Genomic DNA, 24864 nt, shown 5'->3' on the forward strand with positions numbered 1-24864 from the left:
AAGTTCTTTTTTTACCTGGCTTTTTTTGAGGTATAGTTGAAGTGCAATATTATATATGTTTCAAATGTACAACATAGTGATTTACAATTTTTAAAGGTTATACTCCATTTATAGTTATCATAAGATATTGGCTATATTCCATGTGTTATACAATATGTCCTTGTAGCTTATTTATTTTATACATCTACTCATCTCTTTTAAAAAGAAAATGTAGGGGAATATAGTTGCTAGCCGGAGTTACCAGGGCAATGAAACCAGTGAAGGAATTTAATTGTGTCCGTGACTTAGCTTGCTGGCTAAGTATGAGGAAGCAGTAATGAAACAGGGAGGGATAGGCTGTAAGACCTCTCCGGGGGCTTCCCTGGTGGCGCAGTGGCTAAGAATCAGCCTGCCAATGCAGGGGACATGAGTTCGAGCCCTGGTCTGGGAAGATCCCACATGCCGTGGAACAGCTAAGCCCGTGCACCACAGTTATTGAGCCTGCGCTCTAGAGCCCACGTGCCACAACTACTGAGCCTGTGTGCCACAACTACTGAAGCCCACGTGCCTAGAGCCCGTGCTCCGCAACAAGAGAAGCCACCGCAATGAGAAACCCGCGCAATGCAACGAAGAGTAGCCCCCGCTCGCCGCAACTAGAGAAAGCCCGAGTGCAGCAACAAAAACCCAACACAGCCAAAAATAAATAAATAAAATAAATAAATTTAAAATAAAATAATGTATGCAAAACAATACATGTTTTAAATAATAATAATGCTTTAAAAAAAAAAAAAGGAGCCTCTCCGGGCCCCTTATCAGTCCTGAGAGTGTTCTTACCTTACATTTGCAAGTATCTACATGAGCTCTGCATTAAGGCACAACAAAGAGGTCTCCGGAACATATCTCTTGACCTTCCTGGTCTGTTGAAGGAAAGCCCAACACACTTCCAGTGACCAAAAAAAGATAGCTATTGGAAGAAAATTATGCATCTGTTCCCCAAATGGAGACACAGAGACTTTGCACCTCATATCATAAAAAGGGCTAGAAGGTAGGGCTTTGGGATGGAGCTTCAGGAGCTGACTCATGAAAAGAATAGAAGCCCTGTTTTGCCATTTGACATGAGTGAAGACAAATGGCCTTTGCCTTCTTTCATTTCGTGTACACTCCATCACCATGGAGGCCCTCTTTGGTAGAGGATGGAGTCAGCATTCTCTGGGCTTTGAGATGGAGGAGGGTTTTTTCTAGGACAATGCAGAGACATTTGGGATATCAATTTTCAACTGATCCTGAGTCCTCCTTTTGTTTATTGGCCCCAGTGGGTACCTTCTCTGCATACCCAGACTCTCTAACTTATATTTCTTCTTCATGAACATCTATTACTGAGCTTACAGGAACCCGATAGGTACTCCAGTACCCATCTCCCTGCTGAGTATCTGGAACTCTTATGGATGTCTGTTTATCAGATATTCTAATTAGTAACCTCCTGTTGATGACTTATGCTCTGAAAGGAACCATACAACCCTTGGCTGGCATCTCCTCCCTTCTTTCAACAAACATTAGTTCTCTTCTGTGGGCAAGCTCCTGGGCTGGGTGTCACGGGACTAGGATGCTGCCAAAACAAGATTAAGACTCTGCAGCTTGCTTGCCTTCTCATCCTGCAAACTGGGCCCAGGTGTGGACTAAACCAGACGTTTAAAAAAGCCCCTCAATGTTAAAGCAAGGCTATGTCATAGCCTGTAACCTTTTTATTTTACATTGTAAAAGCTTGATAGTATTTGAGATGAATCAGCTGCTTATCCCTCTGCCACAGGAATGGAAGAATGAGTATTCTCCTGTGGCAGAAACCTGGCTTAAAAACAAAACGCCACAAATCAGGTGGGTCTGTCCATGAGAAACATGGACCTGCTGTGTTTCTGTTGTTGGAAAGGTTAAACATCAAGCAAGATAAAGACAGAAATTGCCCTGTGTATTAGCTCAGATCCTCTGAGAAGCAGAGGACAAGATGGGATTAAACATGCACAGATTTTTGTTAGAGGAAATGTGGGTTATGAGAGAAAATGGGGAGGGAGGTATAGTCTGGCTGCAGTGCAAGCCTGAGCCCCATGGAGGAGCAAGGAAGCAAGGCCAGTTGGGTAGAAGTGTCCTAGACCACCAGCAAGCAGTCTTAGGAAGGTTTGGCATGGCTGTGACAGAGTCAGTTTCAGAGGAGTCCCACCTGTCCCAGGCACCAGCCTGCCGTAGTATTTCTCTTACGTTCAGTTTGCTGCTGCTGGAGCAGCAAAACATGGGGATGTGTTTCAGAGCATGGCAGCTGGGCCAGGACTCAGAAATGGCAAGGCCTCACTTTAGCCACGCTGTTGCTAGCAGATGTTCTCCAGCACTCAAGCTGATGTTACCAGATAACGTACAGGAAGTCACTTCCTTAAGTGATGGAGAGATAACTTACCTGCCAGAGCTGCATCACTAGGGCCATGGTGAATTAGCTAGCACCACCTACTCTGTTTCAGGCTAAAGCCTTCCGTTTAATCTCTGCTGCTTTCCTCTGGGTCACATAGGAGGGCTCCCTGATCTCTGGCTCAGCCAGCTGTTAGAGGAAAACCCCAACTGTTTTTGTGTGTAGGTACCCTATGGCCTCTTCTCCCCGTGGAAGCAGAATAGAATACATCCTGACAAGAATTTTGGTTATAGGGTATGATTTTTTCATACTAGAACTTTAGCACTGCCAACTCCTTGCCCAGTTTCTAGAATCTGTCCTTAATGATCACTTACTAGGACACTCTGATTCCAGGCCCCAAACTAAAAAGTAGCCTCTTGAGCTATTCAACAGCCTACTCCTATCAAAATCCCAGTGAAAATGATTATATTGGGGGGACGTAACTTACCATATAATCTAAATGCTATGAAAGGTATAACACTTGAAAGCCACATTTGTCAACCGCAGTACGGACTTGACCTTTAATGTTATACTCTTGGCTTGCATTACTGTGAAAGCACGAGTGAGGACAGGACGTTTCCCATCACAGTGCACCTTTCCTCTCTGTAGAGCCCACCACCGGATCTGCAGCGAGTTCCAGGACCTGCTCTGGAGAGCTGCTTTGTCTCTTCACTTCATGTGATAAAAATTAGTAATTCCTCACATTTGCTTCCCTGCTGTGAGGTCCAGAGGCAGAGTGCCTATGTCCGTGTTACATCTCCATGGTCCAGGTATTTGCTTTACTCCTCCTCATCCTGGTTTGCACTCTTGCATTCCTATTTTATTAATTTTGTCTTTTATAAGCTACCCTAAATGGTTTCATAAAGAGGCAGGAAAATTTGAAATTAAAATTGTATGTACTTATTGAGCAGCAGTTTTCTGTGCCTGAAAAATGAAGCAGAACAGCCACTGCTAACACTTTTTGTAAGAAAAGCTCGGGTTTTTTTTCCTCCACACTCAATGCTTGACTTTTGGCCACCAAACATGGAGGGTTTTTTTCCCCATACCAAGCAATTCTCTAATTCCCAGTAGACACCAACTGGAAAAATTTCACTCAGTTCTGACACGATCTACCTGGAGACAGCATCAGCTCCCACAAGAGTGCCCCCCTTCAGACACCAAACACAAGTCAGGTTATCACCTATACATCTGACCAACCAGCTATATATTGGAGTTCTCTCTACCCCCTCCTTGGGTTTGTTCACTTGCCAGAATGGCTCACAGAACTCAGGGAAACATCTCCTTGTGTTTACCGATTTATTATAAGAGGTTACAACTCAGGAACAGCCAGACAGAAGAGATGCACACATAGGGCAAGGTAATGGGAGAAGGAGCACAGAGCTTTGTGCCCCATCCAGGTATGCCACCCTCCTGGTACTTCCGTGCATTCACCAACCTGGAAGTTCATCAAATCTTGTTGTTCGAAAGGTTTTATAGAGCTTAATCTCCAGCCCTGTTCCCCCCATTCCCCGTGCCAACCTCTAATCGCTTGCTCTTTCTGGTAGTGATGCCAAAACTCGGCCTCTGTGCAGCAGTGCCAAGTTGGATCTCAGAGACAGAGTTTTGGGTGAAGTAGCAAAGAATAGCTTTATTGCTTTGCCAGGCAAAGGGGGACACAGTGGGCTCATGCCCTCAAAACTGTGTGTCCCAACTTGGGAGGATCTGGTGAGTTTCATAGCAATGGTTCAAGGGTGGGGTTGCCGATAAAGATCAGGGTGTGCGAAAGGCGTGCATTCCTTTAATCTGGCCTAAGGTGGTCTCCTGATGAGATTCTGGGGTTCTCAAGGTTATCAAACTGTGACCTCCTCTCTGGAATGAAGAATGCTCCATCAAATAGTTTCACATCTTCCATTTGTTGGGGGTTTTAGTTCTGCAGAAGAGCTCAAAGATATTGTTATAGGTATCCCTTGAGGCGGAACCAGGATCCTATCCCAAGGCTGCACTATTGTTTCTTGGCTGCTCCTCCCTAGTCTCAGCATCCCCTCCCTTCCCTGACTAGCAACTGTTTGAATCTGCCCTTTGGGACTTAAGGAGGCCTCATGGAGGCTGGAGTCTATTCCCTACAAACAAGGAAAGGCTTCCATCCCAGAAGCCCCACAGGGTCCTGCTTGGTTTCATTTACAGATCACCACAACAGATATAGTAGTAATGGAAACATTTGAAATAGTGTGAGAATTATCAAAATGTGACAAAGAGACAGGGAGTGAGCAAATGCTGTTGGGAAAATGTTGCTGATAGACGTGCTAGACCCAGGGTTGCCACAAATGGTCAATTTGTAAAAAACACAATATCTTCCAAGTATAATAAAATGAAGTGCAATAAGATGAGGTATGCCTGCACATAGGGTGAGGTCCAGAAGACTCCCAAGTACAGGAGCCTATGTCATCCTGGAGTTGGGGGGTACACCACCCTGCTGGCATGTGGATGCGTTCACCAATCTGGAAGCTCTCCAGATTTATGGAGGTTTCATTATGTAGACATGATTGATTAAATCATTGGCCACTGCTGATTGAACTCAATCTCCAGCCTCTCTCCCCTCCCTGAGGTGAGGGTGGGATAGGCTGAAAGTTCCAACCCTCTAATCACATGGTTAGTTTTTCGGGAGACTAGCACCCATCTAGAAACCATCTAGGAGCCCCTCAAATTCAAGAAGTTGAATGAATCCCAAACATGATAAGCCAAAGAAATCCACACCAAGACAAAAAAATCTTGAAAGCAGCCAGAGGCAACACTTCACCTATAGGGAAAAACAGTTAGATTGCTGGGTTTCCCCCCACTCTAAAAATGTTGCACCTGTTTTTAGAATTGCAATGGTGATATGTAATTTTCTTTTATTATGCAGAAAAGCCAAGATTTTAAAGACTGATAAAAACTCAGTGTTAACTGGAGTGGGTGAGGGTGAAATTACTGCTCAGAGACTATTGTGGGAATTCTAAAAACAGGTGCAACATTTTTAGAGGAGGGGAGTCTAGCAATCTGTTTTTCCCTATAGGTGAAGTGTTGCTTCTGGCTGCTTTCAAGACTTTTCTTTGTCTTGGTGTGGATTTCTTCAGGTTATCACATTTGGGATTCACTCAGCTTCTTGAATCTGTAGGTTTGTATCTCTTGCCAAACTTGTGAGCCATTATTTCAAATTTCAACCATTATTTATTTGAATACTTTTTCTTCTCCTGCTTGGACTCCAATGATATAAGTATTAGATCTTTTGTTAGAGTCCCACAGGTCCCTGATGCTCTGTTAACTTTTTTTTTTTTTTAGTCTATATTCTCTTTGTTTTTCAGATTGGATGGTGTCTATTGTTCTGTCTTCAATTTACTGATTCTTTTCACTCTCTCCTTCATTCTGCTGTTGAGCCCAATCACTAAGCTTTTTATTTTGGTTATTGTATTTTTCAGTTCTAAAATTTCAGTTTGGTTCTTCTTTATGTCTTTTATTTCTTTGCTGAGGCTTTCTATTTTTTCTATTTTTTCATGATGTGTTCTGTATTTCTGTGTGTTCAAGAGTTTCAAGTGTGTTCATAATTGCTCATTGAAGTATTATTATAATGACAGCTTTAAAAGCTTTATCAGATAATGTTAACCTCTCTGTCATGTCGATGTTGGCATCTCAATTGTTTTTTCTCATTCTGTTTGAGCTCTTCCTGGTTATTTGGATGATAAGTGATATTCAATTGAAAGCAGTCATTTTCATATTATGTTCTGAGACTTCTGATCTTATTTAAGCCTTTGGTTTGGGTTGGCATTCTCAGACATCTCTCAGGGAGGGGAAGGGGTGCACTGCCCCATTATTGCCAGGTGGAGATAGATGTCCAGGTGACCACTCAGCCTCCATTGACAGCCAGGAAAGGATGTCCTCATTCCTGCTGCACAGCGGTGGGAGTCCAGGCTCCCCTCAAGATAACCAATACCATGGAGGGGAAACAGGGACAAACTCATTACTGGCCGGCAGGGATGAAAATCCCAGCTTCCTACTTAGCCTTCCCTGACACCACCCCAATGGTGCTGTTGAGGACCCTCATTACAGGTTCACGAGGATGGAAGTCTAGGTTCTCCACTTGGCCTTTGCTGGTGTGGCTGGCAGTTGGGTTACACTTTTTTCCGGTATTTGGTTGGAGAAGCAAGGTTGTTGTCTAAATGTTTTCTGTCTTGCTAGGCTGCCTCAATCCTGGTCCTTTGGGTAGAGAGAGCAGGCTCTGGTTGGGGTGTTATTGAAGTCTGTACCTGTTGGTATTTCCTTTTGCCAGCTTTGTCAGTTCCAAGTCTCAGATGATGAGGCAAAAAGAAAATTCAGGAAGTCACCATTCCCCAGGTCCCCAGCTGCTCTGCCTTTTTTCTTTATCTTCCAGAGTCTTCTTAGGTTTGTTTTATAAGGTCCAGGACTTTTAGCTGTATTTAGTAAGAAGAATAAGAAAAGTATGTCTACTCCATCTCAATATGACTTTTAATATTGTTCATTTATTTACACAACAACTTTTTTTGGAGTGCCTGTGATACAACCATGAATAAGCCATTCGTGGCTTAGGCACAACATAAGCCGTGAGCCACAACTACTGAGCCTGCGCGTCTGGAGCTTGTGCTCCACAACAAGAGAGGCCGCGACAGTGAGAGGCCCGCACACCGTGATGAAGAGCGGCCCCCGCTCGCCGCAACTAGAGAAAGCCCTCGCTCAGAAACGAGGACCCAACGCAGCCAAAAATAATTAAATTAATTTTTTTTTTAAAAAAAAGGGGGCTTCCATGGTGGCGCAGTGGTTAAGAATCCGCCTGCCAACGCAGGGGACATGGGTTTGAGCCTGGTCTGGGAAGATCCCACATGCCACGGAGCAGTTAAGCCCGTGCGCCACAACTGCTGAGCCTGCACTCTGGAGCCCGTGAGCCGCAGCTGCTGAAGCCCACACACCTAGAGCCCGTGCTCCGTAACAAGAGAAGCCACCGCATCTAGAAGCCCACACTTCTAGTTAGGAACATCAGGCACGACATAGTGTGGTCAGGGTTATTGTGGGGAAAGGACATGGTGTTCTGAAAGCAGAAGAAAGGGTTCCTTAGAAGGAGTGATATCTGAGCTGAAACTTGAAGGAACGTATACAAACATTCTGTTTTTCACCTTCAATGCAGTATTCAGTAAATTCCATGAGATATTTAACACTTTATTATGAAATAGGCTTTGTGTTAGATGATTTTGTTCAACCGCAGGCTAATGTATGTGTTCTGAGCCCATTTAAGGGATGCTAGGCTAAGCTATGACGTTCCGTAGGGGTATTAAATGCATTTCTGACTTACGATACATTCAACTTATGATGGGTTTGGAGGAATGTAACCCATAGTAAGTCAAGGAAGATCTCTAGAGGCAGCACATGCTCTGGTTCATTTTGGTTCTGAGTTCTAGCCTGCGTGTCCTTCTGCATCCAGGCAGTGACTTCCTGCTGGGAGCTCCCCGGCTCACACTTCCTATCTCCATATGGCCCAGAGCCATTCTTACCCCTCCTCCATGGAGCTCAGGGCAAGGAGCTCCCACCTTGTAAGTGATGAAACCGAGGCTGTCCCCACTGGCCACCAACTCTGCACAGAATCCTTCAACCCAGCAGGCCTGTCTCACGGGGCTTCTTCCAGCAACCTGCTCCTGCCTTTCTCTGGCCACTGGCCCCCTTCTTCCTCCCGCCCTTACACATGCCCAGTTTCAGATAGGACCTCAGAAAGGATGTGAAAATAAACCCCTGATTGTTCCCACCTGCTGTTCCCTGCTCATCCTGGGCAGCTGCTGCTGTCACCCAGTGCTCTGGGTTGGTCCTCTTCCTTGATGAGCTAAAATTAAAACATCTGCCCAGAATTAACCAACCTAAGCCCCTCCCCTTAAGACTGTGTGTGTTTAGACAGAGAAGTTCCCCATTGCTTCCGGGAGCTCAGACCTGAAGTTCTTTAACCCTGGATCTCTTACCGGCCAGCTGTGTGACCTCAGGAAGACCACTCAGCGTAACTGTGCCTCAGCTGTTTGAGATAGAAAATGAAGAGATTCTACGTCTGTGCCCATGAAGATAAAGACCTCGCGTATTGTTTAAATATTTTGAGATGAAGGAATCTTTGATTCAGTCATCTTATCTAACCAACCTACACTCCATCCATTTCCCTTTGCCCTGCTTTCTTTTTTTTTAGAGCCCGTACCATGATATATGTTTATATTTTATGTGACCTGAGTCACTTTGGCCATTCAGCAAATGTCAGATCATTTTTGTCTCTGGCAGTTAGAAGTGGGAAGTGGGGCAGGGGGCAGTATATGGCCCTTCACCCACCACCTCACCCCCAGGGGATGTAGTAAATGGCAGCAAATCCTACCAAATGTGCAAATGGGCACAAAAACAGTCCTACAGCCTGTTCTTGACTCCAGGGAAGTCCGTCTCCCTGCCCTTGCCTGACAGGGCCATGGACATCATGACATGCTGACAGCAGGACCACCAGACTTGGGGCTGGTCAGGCAGCAGAGTATGCCTGTAAGTGTCAGAGTCCAGGACCAGTGGGCTCTAGAGTCTGGGATCCGGAACAAGGGTACCATTTCACCAGGTTGCGGGGCTTGGAGGATACTTGTCCGTCCATCGTGCTAAGGGCAGAACATTCCAGTCAACTGCATATCCAGCACTCATATCACCAATGAAAACTGATCTCCATGTTCATTAACAAACCTTCTCATGTGGATTTCTAAAATGATAGTTAAAGCCCTGAGTAATCACCTCTGGCCTGCTAATTCCTGATTAACATGTTTTAAATTCTATGGGTATAGAGACAACTTCTCTTTATACTGATGTACTTTTAAAGCAAATTACCTCCCAGACCATATGATGATAGGATGTTAGGGTGTACATTTGTTTACTGTCTGTCACCCACTAGAATGTGAGCTCCTTGAGAGCAGGACTTTGTTCTCCTTATTCACTACCAGGACTCCAGGTGAATGAATGGTAGATGAAAAGATAGAAAGATGGAGAAAAAGATGCTTTTTACAGTCCGGCTGGTTATGGGCAATAGTCTTCCTCCCTGTGTGGGGTCTGGCTCCCTACTCCCCAAGGTAAGCTAGCTGGACCAGTTGTGAGTGAGGGAGCATGCCTGTTCAGTTCTCCCCGGCTGCCCTTCTGTGTCCCTCTTCCACTTTGTCCATCCACGGCCTGTGCCCTCCAGAGCCTGCAACTGTCAGCTCCCCCTTCCCCATACAGCACTGCCTGTTGGAAACATCTTCTTCCTCTCCTGCTCCTTCTCCATCAGCAATGTGGAGGAAACCTGAATTCAGGTATGGACGCTACCAGAAAACAGCTGGGTAACTTTAGATTAGTCCTTGAACCTTTCTGGAGCTTGGTGTTCTCATCTGAGAAATGAATGGATGAGTCAGGCACAGTGCTGAGTATTCAGATTATCTCATTTAACCTTATTGAATCCTCTCTCCAACCCTACAAGGGCAGGTAGTTTTATTCCATTTTCGGGTGAGGGAAAGGAGCCACAGAGGGGGGCAAGTAACTTGCCCTGGATCCCTTAGCATCAAATCCAGATGTAATGACCCTTCGGTGCAGCTCCCAGCACGGGCATACCTAGTCTGTGACATATAGAACCATCCCAGTAGGTCTGGGGTGGCCACTGGGAATCAGTTTCTAAGAAGCTCGCACAGTGTTTGGGATATACAGCCGTGTCCATCAACCATGGCCTTAGACGAACTCCAGGTTACCTCCCAGGGCTCACTTTCATTCTGTCATCATTTACCCTGGCCCAGGGACTCACTTCCTAGCGAGGTTTATCAGATAAGTGATAAGACACAAAGGCTTCCATTTTAACCTGAATGTATTTGCATTTCAAGAGAAACAAGCAATAGGATGACCCTTGATGGTTGTGGGGAGGGAGGGAGATGGAAGCCCACTTTGGGCCCAGGGATTCCTATGGGCTCAAAATTGCAGGTAAGTCCTCCATTGTTTGTGAGTAAGAAAAGCCCTGCTTGCAGGATGCCATCTTCCCAAATTAAGGAGGACACACACAGACCACATACCTATACTCACTGCTTAGATGAGACAAACTTTCTCTGCCTTTGAAGATCAGAATGCCATTGAATTCAGTCTGTACTGATTTCAGAATGTGAAACTAGGGGTTTTTCCTCCACGAAAGCAAGATAATAGTCTGGCATCAATAAATAAACATGGACCAACTGATGTCCACTAAAATGCTCATTACATTTGGGATTAGCAGATATAAACTACTATATATAAAATAGATAAACAACAAGGTCCTACTGTGTAGCACAGGGAGCTGTACTCAATATACTGTAATCAACCATAATGGAAAAGAATCTGAAAAACAGGCTTTGCTTGTGGCGCAGTGGTTAAGAATCCACTTGCCAATTCAGGGGACACGGGTTCGATCCCTGGTCCGGGAAGATCGCACATGCCACGGAGCAACTAAGCCCATGCACCACAATTACTGAGCCCTGCAATGAGAAGCCCGTGTACCACAACGAAGATCCAATGCAGCCATAAATAAATAAATAAATAAATAAATAAATAAGAATATGAAAAAGAATATGTATATATGTATAACTGAATCACTTTGCTGTATACCAGAAACTAACACAACATTGTAAATCAACTGTACTTCAGTTTTCTTAAAAAATACCGACTATTTATCGTATATTAACGCATCTATGTGGAACCTAGAAAAATGGTACAGATGAACCAGTTTGCAGGGCAGAAATTGAGACACAGATGTAGAGAACAAATGTATGGACACCAAGGGAGGAAAGTGGTGGGGGCGAGGGGGTGGGATGAACTGGGAGATTGGGATTGACATATATACACTAATATGTATAAAATAGATAGCTAATAAGAACCTGCTGTATGAAAAAATAAAATTCAAAAAAAAGATATAAAGATTTGAATAGTAAAATTAACAATGTTGATTTTTAAAACTACCCATTACAGAAATATACTTCCAATGTATTTTGAAGATATCAGAAAATTCCTTAGTTCATTTCACAGGTATCCTGTTCATCCCTGTGCCAGCCCTGAAGCAAGTTGCGATGAGTGACTGTAAAAGGCTACACAGCCCCACCCCAGAGATGTGGCCAGGATCTAAATAAGGCTAAACCCTGACAGGAGAGCCTAGTGGTTGGTACAAGCCATCTCTTAGGAGGGGAGCAGGAAGGAGGTCTGGTCCAGCAGGGAGAGTTTTCACGGCTGCCCAGAGTCCAACCAAGTGTTGGAAGAAAAGGAAATGAGCCAGGTTAGGTGAGAAACTGCCTCTAGTGAAAATGAGCTGTGCGAAGTTGAGTAAATAAGACAGCAGGCCCAGGGAGCGGAAAGAAAAGAGGTTGGGCGAAGCCTTTGGAGTGAATTCCTCTCCTGTGGGCCTCGGTGTGCCTGGTTGCCCTCAGTCTCCCCACACCATATTGTGAACATTTTCCCCTGGCTGTGTTGTACTGCGTGATATTCCCTGATGAACACATCCAAACAAAGGAGGTCCTATATATGAAGGTGTTCATGGCAATCTCATTTATGTTCCTCCAAATTTAGAAAGCTCTAATTATCCAATGGTATGGTTACAGAAATAATGGTTACGTGCTAAATCATTTCGTTTTAAACAAAACGCAAACAAACAGCTTTGGGAATGATTGAGGGGAAAGCAGAAAGCAAAGTTGTAGAAATCCTGTGATTTGCAAAAATATAGATATGATTGGAAGCACACTAAAGGAAATTCAGAACTGAAAACCATTTGTTGGAGGGCTGGAGCGGATGTTTTGCTTTTGTAATTTCGTTTCGTATATAACAGTAAATCGAAATCAATTCAAAAGTGTAGGTATTTCTGGGAGAATTGCAGAGTGCTCAGCCCTGGATACCCCTTAGACTCACACAGGGCTTCTGAAAAAATACCAATGCCTCGACTCCCAGTAGAGCGGTAAAGTCAGAATTTCTGGGAGCATGGCCCTAGGCATTGGTATGACCACATCACTGTGTTTTAAAAGCTCCACAAGTGATGTTTTGCGCATGGCTGGGTGAGGCTGTGGTTACACATGTCTGCGCCCTAGTTCAACCAGGTTGCTATTCTAACCCCAAGTTGAGAACAGCTGCAGGAGGAAATGGGAAACTTGTGTGGGGACTGGAGGGAGGCAGGTCATTTGGCACTCAGGAAGGTTTTGGGGAAGATGTCTAAGGTACACCTGAGTGGGGTACCACAGAGATGCTTTAGAGAGATGTGAGGGTATTTTGAGAGCCAGAGAACACCTTTGTCCACATTCCATCCTCACCAGCAAGCTCTTCCTATTCCTTCCAGACCAATTCTATTCTCATCCATCCCCTCTGAGAAACCTTTCTTCAACTGTCCCCACCCCCAGCGGGAGATCACTTCACATCCTCTATGCCCCAGTAGTAGCCTGTGGGTATCTTTATAAATGCACTTAGCATGTTGTGTTATCTTGATCTCTCTGCACCTATCTTAGTGTAAAAGGAGACTTCATCTTATTAATTTTGGGGTCCCTGGTGCCTAGTGCAGTGTTAGGCACATAATAGATGCTTAATGAATGCTTGTTAATAAATAAATAAATGCATAGGAGAATGTGTTTTAGAACTATATCAAGAAACAGTTTGCTTATTAGGTGAATATTCAAGGGGTTTCTAGTGCTCTCAGCATTGTAGTCCAATTGCTCAGATGGATTCAGTGTTAAAATAGCTTTTTTAGATTAATCTGGGAAGCTAGCCATCATTTGTATTATTGTTTCTATGAGAAAAATTAAATTCATTCTGTTTTAAATAGCCGACTCCCAGATGAATCTTTAGATCACATGTATTTCTGATTTTAGGACTGCCTGTACTTTCCAAAATGTCCCATGCTAAAGTAACTTCTGCCAATGACTTAACTGAGTTGTCTGGAAAAAGTTCATTTCCAGAGCTTAGACGAGACCAAAAGAATGCTCACACTTTACCCTTTAACAGGTAAATTCCATGAGCTGAGTCTGGATCTACACACTACACAATTTCAGGCCTTTTCAAAATGTAACATTTATTTTTTTTTTCCTAATTTCATCAGTCAATGGGGCAGATATTTCAGCTAGTGTTTAAAACAATGGCTAACACCAGCATGGTATGTACCATGTGCCAGGCGTTGTCTAAGTGCTGCCATTATTCAGTGACCCTTTCGTCTTCCCAGGAGCCTCAAAAAACCTAGGACTGAGCCCGCATTGAAGTCAGAAAAACCAAATAAGAAAGAGGCTGCATATGAAGGCAAAACTATCCTCACTATGCAGAATGGAGTCTCCTTTTCCTGGCCACCAATTTTTTTTTAATTTTTATTTATTTATTTAATTTTTGGCTGCATTGGGTCTTCGTTGCTGTACACGGGCTTTCTCTAGTTGCAACGAGCGGGGGCTACTCTTCCTTGCAGTGCGCGGGCTTCTCATTGCCTGCACCAGCATCAGAAGGAGTTAATGGTGCAGGGAGAAGGATCACCTTAATGGAATGGGGAACAGGGCTGCTGCAGTCACAGGGTACTGTTGGGGAAAGAATTTCCCTTTAAAAGATTTCAATAAATAGGTTCAGCAAGAATTGAAAACAAAGGATTCTGGCTGGAGAGGTAGGGGAACAAGGGATGGAACTTGTAAAAAGACAACAGATTATTGCATTCTTCCTCTTGGGTGCTTGTTGGTTAAGAGAAGACACAGAACATCTTTGGTCTGGAAAAAAAAAATGCAGTAGCTTTTCCTACTGCTGGGAAGTCAGTAAGTCCAGTCGGGTTCTGCCAGCTCTGAGTTCTCTACCCTCCAAGGCCTTGATGAGCACAAAGTGACTTGTGCTTAGGATGTCTGCAGAAATTCATGACCTTCCTTTAAATAAGAACAAGGGAATAAATGAACTAAAAGCTTGTTTACTGATAAACAGATAACCCCAAGGGAGAACCACTTTGAGAATAATTTTTCTAATACAACTGTGTCTCCTGTGTGTAGAAAATCACACCCTCCAGCTTCAACTATTTGAAGAAATAATTTACTTATCCAAGGGAAGGACAGTCATGTTTTCTGGAATGCCCACACTAATTTAAGGAGGCTATGTGCTTTGTAGCCACACCAGATTATTATCTGAAGAACTGCCTCTGCTTGATAAATGAAAACGGAGATTCTTAAGAAATTAGAATTTGGTAGTATTTTTTAGCGGCTTCAGACACCAGATGTTCCTGATGCATCTCTCTTAGTGCTGCTTGGAGATCTCAAGAAGTCGTGTATTCCTCTGTTATAGTTTCGGTAATGAAAGGAGATGACTGCCTGTATTTTATACCCTGTTCTGTGTTGTACCAGAGGTTTATAGCTTGGCAAAATATGGTTATTTAACCCAGATGTAAATTCCTCATGGCTCATTCTGAAGTTTTGTCATCAAGAGACTTCTTCATACAGAATGTTTCCCTTTCGCTTATCAGCAACATACACGCTAGCCATTTTCCCCAGAAAAATACAGCTTATCTCACTACCATAAGATGCATTGAGTAATTTATGACTCTAGAATCTAGAAACTAAAATGTAGTTTAAAAAAAGTGAAAGAAGCCAATCTGAAAAGGCTACATACTATATAATTTGAATTATATGACATTCTGGAAAAGGTGAAACTATGGAGATAGTAAAAGCATCTGTGGTTGCCAGAATTTTGGGGGCCGTGAAACTGTTATTCTGTATGATGCTGTAATGGTGGATACATGTCATTATACATTTGTCAAAGCCCATACAATACACAACACAGTGAACCCTAACGTAAACTATGGACTTTAGTTCACAGTAATATATTAATATTGGCTCGTCAATTGTAGCAAATGTGCCATACTAAGATGTTAATAATAGGGGTGGAAGGTGAGGGGCTATATGGAAATTCTCTCTTCTTTTCACTCAATTTTTTGGAGCCCAAAAACTGCTCAAAAAAAGTCTTATAATTGAAAAAAAAAAAAAAATAGTTTGGCCTCCTGGCCTCTCCATGGAGGTGGGGGAGGGGTAGATGATGATGTCATTCTGCTTAAGTCTTCTATGGTACCCAGTGGGTAAACTCAAGCAATTTCATTTGAAAATAACTATCAGTATATTAAATCTCCTTATCTTTCTGGTGGTTGTTGCTCTTACTAATCTCTTTCTTTAAAAACAAACCAAAAAGAAGAGGAAGAATACAAAATGACCTTACCCTCTTCTCAAGAAGTTCCTGTTTTTCTCCATCAGAGATTCTGTTACACCCCTTCCAAGATCCAAACAGTTGGCAACTTTGCAACACTGCAGAGGCCGCTTACTCGACTTTCTAGGTGTCTTGGCCAAAAAAGAAAGGCAGTGCTTGCTGCCATTTCTTACGTCTGTTCTCACCAGCAAAATCAATGGCTCGGTTCCTACAGCACAGGAGGGGTGCTTATTCCTTTCTTATGGTATGGGAAGGGGAATGGCTGGATAATACCCACAGTAGATATCTACATATTGTAGAAAATATCACTAGGACTAGCATACGTCATGAAGAGTAGTTGTTCTGACTGGCCAAAGGAAAACCTACACTAAACAAATTTACAAATCAATCAAAGAAAGATGTGTACTAAGTACTGCATTTTACAGTATATAAAATGCATTTCCCTCTGGAGGGGGATAAAGGTATCCAACAGTTAACCCTGCATTCGATGTGCCTTTATTACACACATATACCCGGTGACGGACAAAAAAACAGGGAGCCGGCATAAAGGCAGAGGAAATTCATATTATTTCATGATGTCAGCAGTATCGGTACTCTTATGAACAAAATTAAATTTCTTGCCTAGAAAACCACAGTAAAATTACATTCAACACCCACAAAGATAGTAAAATTTTTCTTTTCCAAAGAATGTCTTAAGAAATGGGATATGTCTTATTTATATACCACCTGCACATATTATATGTCAGCAGAGTTAAACAAGATCTTCTATGGGCCTATAATCTGATTTCCTCTGTAATATTGTCTTGGGCTTGATTTCCCACCTAAGACTCTGGTGAGGGTGTAAGAAATGTGTCACTAGCTCATTGGTGGCCACCCAGTTTAGGGTTCAGTTTCTGCCTGCTACCAAAAACATTTGGGACAAGAGTACGATAGTTCACTTCCATGGTACCAGAACGATGCAAGTACAGCCCAGTCATCCCTGATTTTCTCTGAAAGTTCCATGCACTTTAAGTATTTAAAACCTCACACACGAATTAAGCTAAGAGAAAATAGGGAGTAAAAAGTAAAATTTAAAGAAATACATCGTCATACATTTTAATTTAATGTAACTTTTCTGACTCCCTGAAATGTCCTTTCTCTTTCTCTTCACAATAAACTCATGGGCAGAATAAGAATCAGTGGAGGTGGCAAGAAAATCAACAGAGGGCTGAAGGAACAATACCAACAGCTGGGGTTCTCTACTTGCAAATGTACTGACAAATATTTGATTACTTGCTCTAAGGACATACAAAACAGTCCACTTGAAGATCTTTGAAAATTATCCTAGAAGACATTTGTGTCTAAAGTTGGACTCTTGGAAGACACTTTCTCAACCTTGTCCATATCTCTGTCCTTTGCAGGGCAACAGGCTTTGGCTTCTTGAATGCACTGTGCAAAGCAGCGGCCGTCCTCGGAAACTTAATATTCGGCTCCCTGGTCAGCATCACCAAAGCAATCCCCATCCTGCTGGCGTCCACTGTGCTCGTGTGTGGAGGACTGGTGGGGTTGCGCCTGCCTGACACACGAACCCAGGTCCTGATGTAATGGAAAAAAAGCCATCCATCCTGTGTTTCTTTCTGCTGCCCCGTGTCAACTCTCCCGACTGACTCAAGGCTCCAGCTTTTTCAGATGTAGAAAAGCGGTCAAATACCAAAACGCTAATTCTCGCTGCGACTAAAATTTAGATGCGTACCGTCTCGCCCCTTAAATGTGATTTTTCAGTTTGTTTTTTTTCATGCATCATTGTCTTTCCTAACTGTGATGCTACTGCCTCCCAGAAATCAGTGGAAGGATTTTTTAAATGTGCTGGTCAGCCAGGCCTTCCTGAGATTCTGCTCGCTGAAGGTTCAGAAGCTAAGAAGAGGACTGGGCTCCTATGAGAAATAGATCCTGCTCCTAATTCAACATTCGCGGGAAAGATAAGTTGGCATATTATCGCATTTGTGCTGAGGAGAGGGATTCTTTTTTTTTTTCAAACAGAGTGATATTTCCTGTTTACTTAGAAAAGGACACCCAGCAATTCTTGCTGTTACAGCAGGGCCTTTCAAAAAAAAAAAAAAAAAAAACACCATGTGACACCACACAGAGCTGGGTGGGGCTCTTTCAGGCTTGACAGTTAACGTGACTGTCTCTGCTGACAAGAAAAATAGGGGCTCTGCTGTTGGCAGCAGAGATCTCTGAGCTGCGTGAGCAAGACTTCTGCCAGAAAGCCCCCGGTGAAACTTCTGAAAAGTACGAGGAAAAGGGCCTGTAATTATGTCTGTGACTGCGGCATGTGGTTCAGAATATTAGAATGTCAGAGCTCAGGGGGATCGTGGACGGACATTCATCCCCACCCGCCACCCCACCCCCAGCTGCCATTGACCTTGCCAGGTAGCAGATTCAAGGGAAAAAAGCCACTTTCTAACTGGGTCTGCCCGCCTGATTCTGCCCTTCACCCAAACTCTCTCGTCTAGAGATTGTCAGTCATCTGAGTGGTTGTAAATTGAAAATGAGGAAGAAAGTCACACCTAAATCCGTTTGTAAATGCCAAATGATACCTCGAGGGGACCGGTTTCCTGAGGGACGGTAAGCCTGGGGAGTTGACATTGGACTTCCTACTAGCAATGCGCATGGCTTGGCTAGGCCGGTGCACTAGCCGGTGTGTTCCTGGCTGCTGCCTCTGTGTGAAATCACAGCCTGCTGTGCTCCAAGGGGCCCTCGGGCAGACAAGGGCAGCATCTCCTGGTGGGTCTGGCTGCTCATGTTACCTCTGGAGTCTGCCTGGGCCTGAAGAGAGAGGTCAGCAGGACATTCCCACGGCTGTCAGCTCTGTGACCTTCTCACCCCTGGGGCTGCCCCTCCTCCACGCTGGTCCTTTTTACTCATCTTTGAAATCTGAAGCCTCCAGGTAGACTTGCAGTGATGACCAGCAGCCAGGAATAAATCCCATATTAAAACAATAGGCCTTTTTTAAACTCTCTATGTCTCATTAGAGGGTTATCCGTATTACTTATTGTAGGCGTTTCCAACAGGCCACAGCCCTGGGGCCTCCAGGAAGGGAGAGACTTTGTTTCCAATAGTCATTACATTCAAAGATGTCTTAACCCCACAGACCACTCCGCCTCTCTCTCCCCTTCCTCCTGATCCTCCGAGAGCTCCAGACAGCAGAGTTCAGGCTCTGTGAAAAGCTTCTTTCATGAACAGAAGCCATTAATCGACTCTCCCTTGAAGTAATTCAGGCCTGTACAGGGGGGCAGCCTGGTGTCGGGGGCTGGCAGGATGAGGGTGTTTCCCTGGGGATGCGGGCTCAGGGCCAGAACATCAGGAAAACTCAAACCCAAAACTGCAAAGGTGGCAGGAAGAAGGAAAATCAATAAAGACTAGACGAGACCTATTAGAACAATATCAACAAAGCAGGAAAGAAACAGAACTTTTATTCACCTCTGCATCCTGGAATATTATTGGAAAACGAAGATGACAGACAACCCACGAACATATTCTGTACGCTCTTCCATTCGTACTCATTTCCTCACCTACCTACCCCTTGATTTATCTTCTTAAAAAAAGACATATTTGGGGACCTGAGCAGGTTTTTTAGTTGAATGTAGCATGTGTGGTAATAACTGCAAAAGTAATGTGTATCTCCACCAACCCATTCAAAAAATGAAGAGAAATGTGCATGGGTATTGCTGTCTGTAGATCTTCCACAGCAGTTAACTTTGCTTACTGGATTGTCTTTACTTTTAGAAATGTCTCAGATGTCTGTTGTAGTTCTAAATGCATCAAATATCCAGAGCACGGTTTACGTGGTATTTTATCTGAACCCTGGGTTAGGTCAGAATGGGATAAACCAGCAGAACTGCACTTGATGAGACCTGCCACCACGCATCCCCTTCAGAATGACCTTTCTTGACCTTCTTGTCACTTAATCCAAACCTCCCAGGTGGCCCAAGAGGGATCTCTTCTAATCTCCTGGACAGTCTGTGGTCACAAACCTTCTTGGTCACCACCTTTTCCACTTTTCCTGCAGTTTCCCTGCCTCCTTCATGTTGTCCCCATCACTTTCCGTGAGAGAGCTCAAGTTCTTCCCAAAGTATGTGGTGTGGCCTGTCCAGCTTGTTCTGGGGTCAGCAGGATTAAGATAGAGCCATGCGATTAAACAGAAACTCCCAGTTCTATCAGTGCAGCAGGCTGTTGGCACAGGGACGTGCAACCAGCAACTCATTTCACCTGCGGTAGAAAGACAATGAGAGTATGTGCACAAAGGAAAGCCTAGGAAACACACCCACTGGCTCCTATATTTCCAACTCCTTTTCTATCTAAAATTTCCTAATAGCTCTTTGAATCAATCCAGAATGCTCCTGAATCCTGTTATTATCACTGGTCCTCTCAGTAGGAAAAAAATCCAGCTGCTCCAAACTGAAAGTCCTATACATTACACCCCCAGTAATGGGTCTTACCCTCCTCTCATTTAATCTCACTGCCTTGGAAGCCAAACCCAGCAGCTAGTGGTCATCTTACACCCAGAAGACTGATGCTAGGAGATAAGATAGATGGGTCCTCGCCCAAATTCCCCCACTAACCAATAATGAGACCCAGATCTTGCTGAGGAGAATGTAGGTCATTGAACATCTCTGGTCCTCAGTTTTCCCATCGGTGGATTGGGACTAGTTTGCTACCGGGACTAGTCTAAGATTCTAGAGGATCGTCATGAAAGTAGTTTCATCTTACTATCTTCTTCTTATGCTAAGCTCTTCTTTACAAGCACCAAATAGGTTGAGTTTAGAAACTGAAAAAATTAGGAAATAGGTAAACATGCAAGAGCTCAGGAAGTTGTTTGGGAAGCCCCTGTGGGATAGGCGAGAGCGTGGTTCCCGTGTTGTTTGTGCTGCCAGCTTCTTAGGATCCTGAGCGTTATCTCCATTCACTGCTGGTTTGACAGTTCCCAGTGCCTGCCAAGGAAAGGGCCCCACCCTGTAGGGATGCAGACAGTTAGAAGACTCTCTGATCACAGTCCTGTCACAAAGGCTGCACTCCATAGCTCTCTCGACTCTGCTCCACTTTATTCTTGAAGCATGGCCTTATGCAGACCTAGGCCTTCAGAAGCAGAGTTTTAAAGTGATTTCACCTGAGTTGGCAAATGCACCTTCACTTACAACGCGCAGGCCCAGCGGCCACGGCCCACGGGCCCAGCCGCTCCGCGGCATGCGGGATCCTCCCAGACCGGGGCGCGAACCCGGCTCCCCTGCACGGGCAGGCGGACGCGCAACCACTGCGCCACCAGGGAAGCCCCAGAAGCAGAGTTTTAAAGTGATTTCACCTGAGTTGGCAAATGCACCTTCACTTACAAATCTCACCAAGCCTAAGCTCACGTTTGCACCAAACTGCGTAGCTGCTTTTCTGGATGTCTTGAGATATCAAGAGAGAGGTGGGAAAAGACATGTAGTGACCAAAGGGAGAGTCCAAGATGTTGAGAAGGTTCCAATGAAGAGATTAGGGCAGAATTGAGATTTTCTCAGCCCTGGGATCATTTCAAAAGCATTCCATGGGAATAGCTTCTGATTTCCTCTGCCAATCAAAACAGAATATGATATTCTCCATTTTTTTCTGCTTAATAGCAAAATGGCCTCTACCTGTTTCTTCAGTAATGGACTTCACTTGTTCATGCATTAAAGGCTCAGAAGCCAGAAATGTCTGAATTTGGCCTTCACCCGATATCACGGAAAGACAGTCGGTTGATTGTTAAGGACGTGTTGGCTGTATGTTTGGTTTTCCATGAACCCCCATATCATGCTGAACTCAGTCAAGGTACAAACCTACAGAAACAACAGTCAAGTTGCCACAATGAAAAGAAACCTACACAGTAGGGCACTCTGAAATGGACTACACATTTCTTAACAGTTTATGTTTCTGCCAAGCAAAGTGTGTTTTGAGTAAAGCTTCTCTCACAATCTGTGACGTAGACAGAATTGTAAGTGTCTTCTAGGTGTGTTGTGTGTCCCTTCACTGTTTCAGGTGTGGAGTGACAGTTCTCCATGTGATGTTCTTTTGCTCTAAATATTGACCATTCCTCCTATCAATGGTGTGTCACCAACCAGGCACAGCCATTGCCAGGGCTGACTTCTGTCTTGCTCAACCAAGACCTTGATCCCGTTTAGTAATCTCAGGATTTTGAGTGACAGGGATACAGTTCATGGGCCATAGTTTCAGGCTACCAGCACTGGGTGGAGGAAAGAGCTGGGCAGAATATCCCCTGATCTCTTGTCATCTCATGTCATCTCATCAATAAATATTTATTGAATAACTTGCATGTGCTAGGTTGAGGCCCTGTGCTGTGTGTAGGTAGTTAACCCTTTGCAGGACTTAAATAAGGGCAGGGAAACAGGGAGAATGCAAGAGAAAGCATCTATAATGGGGGGTCCTCATATTGATCCCCATTACCTGTTGTTACCCCCACCCCATAAACGCAAAGTGTTATTTTCCCAAATTTAAAAGAAATAAACATATATATGGAATCTAAAAAACAAACAAATGGTTCTGAAGAACCTAGGGGCAGGACAGGAATAAAACACAGACTTAGAAAATGGACTTGAGGACAAGGGGAGGGGGAAGGGTAAGCTGGGACGAAGTGAGAGAGTGGCATGGACATATATACACCACCAAACGTAAAATAGATAGCTAGTGGGAAGCAGCCACATAGCACAGGGAGATCAGCTCGGTGCTTTGTGACCACCTAGAGGGGTGGGATAGGGAAGGTGGGAGGGAGATGCAAGAGGGAGGGAACATGGGGCTGTATGTATATGTATAGCTGATTCACTTTGTTATACAGCAGAAACTAACACATCACTGTAAAGCAATTATACTCCAATAAAGATGTTAAAAAAAAAAGAAAGAAAGAATAGCCTACCATGGGCAGAGCAGGAACTACTCAGAAATTGGGAATATCTTTGACAGGAGAAGAAAGCCCCTCAATTGCTTGGTCTTTGTGGGAGGGACTACTAACTAGTACATACTTGGAAAATGAGAAAAACGGAGCCATACATGTGCTATTTCTTTAAATATCCTGGCGGGAAACCAAGCTAAGGTATTAAAGGAAAAGAATCAGCAGCCAAGATCACCCCATCTTTATAGAGGTGTTCATTTTATTTTTAACTGGAGTATAGCTGCTTTACACTGCTGTGTCAGTTTCAGCTCTACAGCAACGTGAATGCATAAAATAGAGGCGTTCAGTTTTAAAGTCCCAGTTTCTTCTGGGGCATTCTTTCTATGGCCTGAAACTAGGGGCGGGGGCTGGGAAGTCTGTTCAGAGCAGGCAGCGCTGGAGTCCTCTCTGGAGCAGAGTCAGCAAATCCCCCAGCTGCTGCCCCGTCCTCAGGCCTCCGCTTCCCAGGGTGTTTCCTTTCTGTTTTTGAAGACCTGTGACGAAGTCAGCAGATAAGCCACCCAGAAAACAGGTTCTGACAGTCAGTGGCAGGCGCTTTTCAGATTTCAGTTTAAAACCAGTGCGTGGTAAAGCGTCTCAAAGCTGCAAAAGAGCTTTGGGTGCTGGGGCCTGAGGGGCAGAGCAGAGAGAAGGTGGTTGTCAGTGCCCCTCCACCCTCCGCTCCAGAGTCGCGACTTCCTTTTTGGCCCTGGCTTTCTCCTCCTTACCTCCAACTGGCAAAACACACTCACCTCCTTTCTCCTCTCTGCTCCTCCACCTCCCGTCCTCTTGTCTCCTCTTGACTCTAGCAGTGTACGGGGACGAGCTTGACAGGGCCCCTGCGACTAACGAACGTGCTGACCGTGCCTGCTGGGGAGGCCCCGGGGAGGGGGAATGGGGAGAAGGGGAGTGGGTGCAGGAGCTGTGAGCTCTAGACCCTTGGCTTTGACACGGCTCCCCGTGCTGGGCGCGATTTCCAACTCCTTCCCGACTCCTGCGCGTGATGGGATGGGCACCACTAGCATGAGGTCTGAGCGAGGCCCATCTCTGAGGCAGAAGTTTAGAGCTCGATGCTTGACTCCTGGAAGGCAAGGAGGCCCGCAGCGAGGTCCCAGAATTCATTGACCAGGGGGAGCAGACACACCTCTCCGGGCCTGCCGAGGGCCCTACTTGGTGCAGAAGGCCAGCAGGTGCCTTCCACTCAGATTTAACTGCTGACGTTGCAGAGGTTGCCCGCTCTCTGCCTACCCTGCCACCTCCGTGCTCACTTTGTTCCAAGAGTACCCAGAGCCAGGAGGAGGAGAAAGCAGCCCTCAGCCCTCTGTTCAGACCAGCACAGGGTTTCACACCGGCTAGTGGCCCACCCTAGAAGCTCGGGTGCTTCTAAGCAGCTGCTGGGTCCTAAGCAGCTTTCGGGTGCCTGGAGAGTGACTGGCCGAGCAGCTCACAGGGGCCAAGTCGTCGAAAGCCAGGGCTGGGCTAGGAACTGCAAACCAGTTCCTCAGAGCCCATCATTTCAGGAATTTTGTGAGCAAAAAATGGTTGAGAAACAGCCATTACAAAAGATTAAAATATGTGAAAGTACAATTAAATTATATTTTAAAACAAAGGTAATAAATATTCTAAACTCATCACTTTCTAATTATTTTACTCCATTTTAGTATTATCTATGCCCTTGAGGTAATCGACACCTATTGTGTCTGTATGGGAGAAAAACCCCGTGATGCTGGGCTACTGTGTACTACTTCCCAACTGCCGGTCAGTGACATCACCTTTGTAGCTTGAAATCAGCCATGGTGGGAATATTCACGCCACAGATATTGACCAATGCTACAAATCAGACCCCTCCTCCGAGACAGTGGTTCATCCTGTGCCTACATGCCGCTACCTAGAGCCCTGACCAGTACGTGGCCACCCATTGCATAGACCCAGGCCACACCAAATTGAGTCCCATGGGTTTGAGGCTCAGCACTGCCCGTAAACCCAAGGGAGGGAAAGACAGCAATTTCAGTCTCCTGCGGTACACAAGTGGTTTCTTTCTGCATTTGTATTGATTCGGAATAAGACCCACAGTGCAGAGAATCCACCCCTCTCTATGAGTATTGTTCCTTCAGGGAGGATGTACAGCAAATTGGCTATTATATGCTGTGCAAAGAAAAATAAATTCGTTGGAAGTTACAGAGTGTCTCCCCTCTCACACCCTGGTAGGCGTTGAAGAAGGAAACTCCTTCCTTGCCTTTGACATTCACCAGGCCTGCCTAGATAGAACTGGACAGATTGGCTTAATCTCGTCTCCTCTGCTATTGTTATACGTTTA

The 24864-nt window shown here is 44.7% G+C and overlaps 1 protein-coding gene across 1 annotated transcript in view; it reads left to right on the forward strand.

Annotated features, from left to right (window-relative positions):
* SV2C (synaptic vesicle glycoprotein 2C) overlaps positions 1-17686 on the forward strand; it is a 191956-nt gene extending 174270 nt beyond the window's left edge. The window contains exon 12 of the mRNA XM_024125151.2: positions 17005-17686. Coding sequence (XP_023980919.1) covers positions 17005-17188 — 184 coding nt within the window. The 3' untranslated portion in view covers positions 17189-17686. The remainder of the gene's footprint in view (positions 1-17004) is intronic.
* Positions 17687-24864: the final 7178 nt, after the last annotated feature.

The sequence above is a fragment of the Physeter macrocephalus genome, chromosome 8, assembly GCF_002837175.3.
Source record: "Physeter macrocephalus isolate SW-GA chromosome 8, ASM283717v5, whole genome shotgun sequence".
In the NCBI taxonomy this organism is placed as follows: domain Eukaryota; kingdom Metazoa; phylum Chordata; class Mammalia; order Artiodactyla; family Physeteridae; genus Physeter; species Physeter macrocephalus.